The 7,526-nt window shown below is 42.3% G+C and overlaps 1 protein-coding gene across 4 annotated transcripts in view; it reads right to left on the bottom strand.

Annotated features, from left to right (window-relative positions):
- The window catches only part of sh3gl2a (SH3 domain containing GRB2 like 2a, endophilin A1), a 37,387-nt gene extending 35,145 nt beyond the window's left edge, over positions 1–2,242 (bottom strand). For all 4 annotated transcript variants that reach the window (XM_005726889.1, XM_005726890.1, XM_005726891.1 and 1 more), the window contains exon 1: positions 2,055–2,242. In XM_005726889.1, the coding sequence (XP_005726946.1) occupies positions 2,055–2,099 (45 nt within the window). In that variant the 5' untranslated portion in view covers positions 2,100–2,242. The remainder of the gene's footprint in view (positions 1–2,054) is intronic.
- Positions 2,243–7,526: the final 5,284 nt, after the last annotated feature.

Genomic DNA, 7,526 nt, shown 5'->3' with positions numbered 1-7,526 from the left:
GCTGATTAAATCACACTGGGAATAAAACAGATTATTGAAGACAGCACCAAGTAAAAATCTTCAAGTTCAGATACAGTTACTGCATATTTAGACAGTCAACAACACCTCTTTATGCATGCACAGATCCACATAAATCTATGCATATTTACAAATATAAATGCTTATGTGTATCCCCACCTCTCTTTTACTCTCACACACACACACACACACACACACACACACACACAGATTCATCTGATGACGAGAAAGGAACATCTGCAAGGAGAGGGAGGGCGTGCTAATGGGTGACAATAGACTCATCACACAGAATTAACACAATCAGTGCAGCCATCCAATGCCCTGTGTGGGCTGCTGTCTATTTCAAATCAGATAAAATGAGCTCTTGATTAAGACTGAGAAATGTGTTAACAGCAATTTGAGATTGTTCCCAATGACTTCACTTTGTCTTTTATTTAACACTCGAACCCGATCCAGTCTTCCAAACATAACGCACCTAGCGGTGATCTGCAAGCACTGCTCTTTGGGAACATGCAGTCAGAATGTATGATTCATTATCAACACAGGCCTTACAAATGTCAGTGTGACATTAGCACTAATATAAATGACTCATGTTGGGAGATGTGAAAAACAAATGAAAAAACAATAACAGAGTCTACTGCATGTCGATGTTGGATCTCGAGCTGCCAATTGTTTCAGTAAACTCCTCTCCTCACGAGCTGCTACTTAATTCTCAGTTAGTCAGTTTCAACCTGCAATTAAGAGTGTTCAGTATCTCCAGGCAGAGACCTTGAATAGACATGTGATTATTACTGTCACATTCAACGCACTATTCCCCTCCATCTCAGAGACAGCTGCTCATAAAGTTGAAGAACAATGCAAAGTGAGACTTGTCACTAAGGCCATTCTGAGATTGGATAAACTGCTGAACAATGAGGGGGAGGGCACACATGTGTGTGTGTGTGTGTGTGTGTGTGTGTGACTCACACAGGCTCTGTGTGTCTTGCAGTGAGGGCCCTGAAGCTAATGGACAGTGTCATTGTGACTCAGCCCTATAAATGGAAAACCTCCCGAAGTTTCCAAGCTAGAGGAAATAAAACTCACTCAAGGCCTTTGAGCTGCTGATGAGCCCATACATTCAAGGTCTCACTTAAGAGCACTCTGATTGGCTCCCGAGTTAAAGGTGATTAAACCTTCAGGTTGTGCACTTTGACCTGAAATAACATAATAATACACGACTAGCCTAAAATGAGAGGGTTGAGAAAGCGCTTTGGGTAACCTTGAACAGAATACCTTTGCGGTGGGCTTGCGCCTTACAATAATAATAATAATAATAACCGATGATTCAGTGATGGATGGGGAATGCTTAATTCAATTTATCACCTGGTGTCCCGCAAAAGGCGATAAGTGCATTTAGAGGGCGCAGAGGTCATGGCGTGCCGATGCTGGTAGGAGCGGATTTCCGCCAAGGCGCACTTAACGATTGCATAACGAGGTGCGCCTCGGAGTGTCTCCTGTATTTAACTCGTCCTTCATTTCAGGGCCACAACTTGCGCATTGCAAGAGTGAGCGACAAGCATGAGCTGCAGCTCCGATGCTTGTCAGCGCGGAATGTCATCTGAAGGGTACGGAGAAGAACCGACGTTCCCGACATCACTGTCATCACAGTGTTGTGCAATCTGGCTCCCAGATGGACACGCAAAAAGCGTGGCACTGAATAATTATCGTGTTTTCCCCGTCACGCACTGAATAACCACCGGAGTCAAACACGACTGATGCATTCTCCCGTTGGTGCAGTGCTGCAGCACGCCAGTGTTTTCAGCGGAGTGCACCCCAGAACCACAAAAACACCAGAGGTTGTAGGTGATAAATGGAGCACGACTCGCAACAACACTGCGTGTTAATGCAGCGACATTTAGCGTGAATTAATCATCACTGTGTTGGGGATGAATCTCTGCTTTTCCAAACCTTACGCCACTCCTCCTCCCCCAGACAACGTGACACTGTAAGTGGAAGATCTAGTGAGAGCCGGAGCACCGTACGCCGCATCTTCTTACCTGAGTGGCTTTGTGGAATTGCTTTTTCAGCCCCGCTACAGACATGTTCGCTAAATCGAGGTTCTAGCTGGGAATACGAAGTGCTGCTGCAGGTGTGAGCAGGGAATCTCGCTCCTAATTGAATCTGGTGATCTTGCAGCCGTGGCTAACTCCCGTCTACACTGGTCTTCACCAGAGGGATCTCCTGCGAGAAGGGGGGGGGGGGTGTACTAAAGCTCTTATCAGGCTATTGGATGTCAAAACCACATGTCTTAAACGGCTCTGACGTCGAAGCCTGCTCAGTTTAAAGCGACCGCCACCTCACTACAGCTGAACTCTAAAAAGGGGGCTGAGGTATTTCTAATCTAAGCTCGTTTAGCAGAAAGGACGCGAGACTAACGTGATGCTATACCAAGAAAAAGGATGACATTGCTCTTCATGTCTCAGTGATTGGAGAGGATCTAGGTGGTAGAGCTACATGTGTTGGTGAGGGGCACTGTGCCCAAATGTGATGTATGAACGGTTCCCGTGGGAGACAGGAAAGAAAGAAAGAAAGAAAGAAAGAAAGAAAGAAAGAAAGAAAGAAAGAAAGAAAGAAGTATGACCTTTACACCTCTGCGTTTCAGCATCTCCAGCACCCTGGACAGCGCCCATCTCTCAAGGGAGAGAGCCGTCCCACCCCGGACAACCAGACTACAGCAAACCAATAATTACTATTATCTCCCTTAAGAAAGTCTCTAAGTGTCACAGAGCCATAATGAATGGTTACACTGCAGGTTCGGCTGCAATACTGACTATTAATTGAGAAAAAGCAATGTACCATACTAATATGCGTTTACCTACACAAGCTTTCAGAGCGCAGAGGAGACTATAGCAGTGAGGCAAACATGAGAAAGAAATTAAAAAAGCAACATTAAAACCATCTTACCTATACAACATTTAGCAGAACTCTATTTTATTAACCACTCGTAGAACAGACAATGTTAGACTTTTAAAGTCATTTTGTGTGTTTATATTTGTCTTGTTTTTATTTTTAAGGTATTTTATAACATAAATTCTCGGATAAAAACCCAGAACTCAGAAAAAAAAAGTCAGTTCCCGACTATCCAAATCATATCACTTCTGTATTTCTTATTCAGTGTATTAAATGCAGCCTACTCGTGCGTCATGGTGCAAAAACTGTTTTGGCATCGACTCACGCAGAAAATTAAATGAAGTGCAGAAATTCACTGTCATGTTCCATCACACCTATAAGACTTAGCTAGTAACTTGCGCACACTCAGTGTTATGGTGTAAAAAAAATATCAGAAGTTTTCACACACACGCGCGCTTACGCGTGAGTCCATCACCTCTCAGATCCATACTCAGTCCATTAATCATTGCATCCATTAAAACAATGAAAAGTCTGCTCAAAAATGCAGGACCAATGCGAGCAGCGCGTCTGAATTCAAACAAACAAGTCACCTGCACACATTTGTCAGCAGCGGCACCCCCTACGGCGCCAGATGGCTAGTCTACTGTCTGCTGGCCACTTGTGCAGACAGTCAGAGACGCATCCCATATGGCCGAGGTTAGAGTATTTGAATTAGGCTCGGAGCGACGATCACAAAATTGGCCATGAAATCGTAAATGTGGCCATATCTGCGGCCGTGACGTACTTAAATGAAACGAATCCTAAGCGCGCAGTCGAGAAAATTAACTCTAAAAGGCGCAATCATCTTACAAACTAGATAAACGCAAGCATTCAAATGTATAACTTGTTTCGGAAAACAAAGCACAACCGGCGAAATGTAAACGACAGGTAGTAAAAGTTATACTGTGTCCATTTGTCTGTGGTGGGAGGAGTGCTTCTCAGCAGCAGGGCGCATAGTGGGTGTAAGAAGTGCAGAAGCGCTGGCAGCACCAAAGTAACAACCGAAGGTCTCTACGATCAGACCACAGTATGTGCAGGGAGACCACGCAATATGTTCATAGGCCGCTTTACATTTTAGAGTAAAGAGCAATATTTCTATTTTCTTATGTAAAATACGAACACCTCACACAGTGGACGCATTCGCGCTTTAATGCGAATGTAGTAAACGGAGAGGACGTTTAAGTATTCTGGCTAAATTACAAACTGTAATCTTCACCAGTTTCTTTATTATTTTTTTTTCTTTGTGTATACTCTAGTAATAACCAGGCATTACACCACAGAACATCAGAACTGGTTAAATGAGGAACATTTGCTGTGTTAGTGGCGCCACCATGTGGTGAATCCCCGAACACGGGTTTAGAAGCGGGTTTATTCATTTATGTTTATTATTTCTGTTTCTGTTACTAAAATAACAAAGAAACAAAAGCCCAAAAAAGTAGTGATTTTAATTTAGTGACATAACTTAATCTTGAAAGGGTGTCACTGTGAACAGCCACTGTAGTGGAAGGCCAAGGCCAAGCTCACAAAAGAACAGTGACAATGGGCCTGTCACGAGAATTTCTTGAATGTTATAATTTAAAAGTTGATACTAACTTTCTTTGTTTTTTGTGGGTGGGTGGGTGGGTGGGGGGTGTGTGTGTGAAAATTCGGTTTTGTTTGTCCAGATTATAAAACTGCTCTGCTTCCACCTAGCGGTAAGAGATGATGCAGCACCGCTGAACCGCATGAGAAACACAGACCTTGCAATAGGCCACATATTATTCCAATAAATGACTGTGGCCTCAGAGATTTGCGCTGTCTGTCTGCTGCAGTAGAATAAATGATGTGAATGTTCTGCTATCCTCAGTTTTCCTGCTCGCTGGCCTTCTGCAGGCAGCTCTTGTAAAATGCTTGGTTCCTCAGCTGCCTCAGGTGACCGTCTGTCTTACCTCATGAGACATTAAGTCTCAGCTGTACTTTTCACAGACGCTGAGCTGAACTCAGATGTTTGTCTCATCTACAGCCGTCATAAAAATAAATCACACACCCTTTCAATTCTAAGATTTTACAAATGAAAACATAATAAAACAGCCTCTGGATTTATTTAAGTACCTCACACGAACAACTACACATGGCCCATTACACTGTATCTATAGTTATTTAACCAAAACTAATCCAAACTGCAGAAGCAGGTGTGTGAAAAACTAAGTACACCACATTATTCAAAAGTTTGCAGAATCACCTTTAGTAGCAATAACTTCGAGTAATTGTTTTACCTTTTCTTTACGGCGTTGCATCAATTGAGGTTTGCGGGCATTTGTTTATGCACATCTGTCTTAAGGTCCCATCACCGCATTTCTTTTGGTTTAAATAAGCTGTGTTTGCTTTTCATTAAATGTGGCGCTGTACTTAATGGCATCTCCACTTTGGTCTCATCTGTCCAAAGGACATCGTTCCACAAGTGTTGCGATTTGTTCAGGTGCAAGTATGTGCTTGTGCCATACTTGTTTGGTCTTCTCCTGATTGCACTGTCATGAACTTTAATATTTAACATGCTTACTGGGGCCTGAAGCGTCTGAGATGTCACTCTTGGAATTTTTCGCAGTTTCTCTGAGCACTGCTCGGTCTGATCTAGAAGTGAATTTGCTTAGACGTCCACATCCTGGGAAGATGTTCACACACATCAGATTGCTCCAGACCAAACACCTGTCAACACATCTTATAGAGGTGCTCACACTTGCTTATGATCAGTTAATCAGATGCATATGGTTAACAGTAGCTGGCTGCAACTTACCATTTCAATTCCTATTGAAGCAATAAGCGCGTACTTATTTATCTATTTATTGCTTCTAATTTTGGCTTGGTTATTGTTGAATAAATATTGAAACGATATATTACGTCATGTATTTTGCAGATGATTATTTTAATGTCTTGATGCACAAAAAACTTTGATTTGAAAGATGGTGTAGTTTCTTCTTTACAATGACTGCACACTTGTAAAAAAATGAATATACAGTGGTGGGCAAGAGTAGACGGACTCTTTAGAAATTTCTACATCAAGTGATCATAACCTGTGATCACATAAACACACACACACACGAGAATGAGTTTTGGCAGAGAAAGCCTTAAATGAGCTGTAGCTGGTATCAGATCCGCAGCACACTCACTGATTCAGGAAGAATTTTTGACAGTTCTTACTTTCAACTTCAGCTCAGCCACATTATATGAGATTTTCTTCAGTGTTTGGGATCCTTTTCATGCTACATCATTCAACCTCTTCTGAGCTTCAGCTAGCGAAGACTAACCCAGTTCTTACCTTGTCACTGATGGTGAGCAGGATATGCCCAGAAGCTGCAAAACAGCTCCACATGCTGATACTACCCCAACTTTAACCCATCACGCTTAGTGTAACAATGAGTGATACTGTAAAAAGAATAAAAATGACACATGTTCTGTAGAAAATATAATACAAATCACATATTTGGTTTGCTCTAGGCTTTTTTACACCATAAGCAGTGCTCACTCAGGCCACCTCTGCAGCTGGCTTCAATCGTTGCTTGTAGAGTCTCGCAGCTTTTAGTTTGTTCTACAACAAATGGGATGCAGCTCAGTTTTAACTACGTTGACTGTGCCGGCGTTTGACTCGGGCAGTCAAGGATATTCTACCTCTTTACCCTTAAAAATTCTTTTTTAAGGTTCTGTTTGGGATTGTTGTCCTCCTAAATAATGAATTGTCATCCAGTGACTTTTGACACATTTGGCTGAATCTGAGCACACAGTAAGCTCCTCTACAGTACTGCATAAAGCCTGTTGCTTCCATCCAAAGTGAAATCATCAATAAATGCCAGCGTGCCAGTTTCACTGGCAGCCATAACTGAAGCAACCTGTTTGATAGATGGGGTGGTGCTCTGGGCCATGAGCTTTTTCTCTCCACATTTCTCCATCAATTTGTAGAGTTTGACTTTTGTTTCTTTTCTTTTCTTTTTCTTTCTTTTTGCCTGTCCCGTTTGGCTCTTTTGCCATCAGAATTATTGTCTAAAGGCGAAGAAAGATGCCCAATGGATTTATTTTACCAAATGGACCATCCCAGCCTTGCTGTAATGGTCTATTTGATTCACCTTTTATTGTTTATTTTATTTTTTATTTTCACTTGCTAGATACGGGACAGACTTGAATGAGGAAAAGAAAAGGGAGAAAGGAAGAGGGAAAGAAAAACAGCTGAGAAGAGGGACGGGGATAAAGGGCAAAAAACCAAAAACCAACTAAATAAGCAGACAAAAAAAACATATATCAATCACCTGGATCACCTGTTGAGAAAGAAAAAAGAAAACAAGCAGAAGAAAATGAGAGCAATACAATAAACAACATCACGATGATCTATGGGAATATAACAGTAAATACTAAATATTAAACATTATTGTGCAGCACGTAAGATCGACAGCGCACAGTGTGCTTTGAGGTAGGAGCCAAAAAGGGTGTAGTTTGTGGGTGTGATCACCCGTGTGTACACCTGTGAGCATGGACGCGCTTATATTTAAAAGGTTCCTTCATGTAATGATCTGCTAGAGGGTGTGGGGGGGCCACAGCCCCGTCCTCCAGGG

The sequence above is a fragment of the Pundamilia nyererei genome, unplaced genomic scaffold (assembly GCF_000239375.1).
Source record: "Pundamilia nyererei isolate P.nyererei 1_Seehausen unplaced genomic scaffold, PunNye1.0 scaffold00022, whole genome shotgun sequence".
NCBI lineage: Eukaryota > Metazoa > Chordata > Actinopteri > Cichliformes > Cichlidae > Pundamilia > Pundamilia nyererei.
This window is presented reverse-complemented; position numbering and strand designations above follow the sequence as displayed.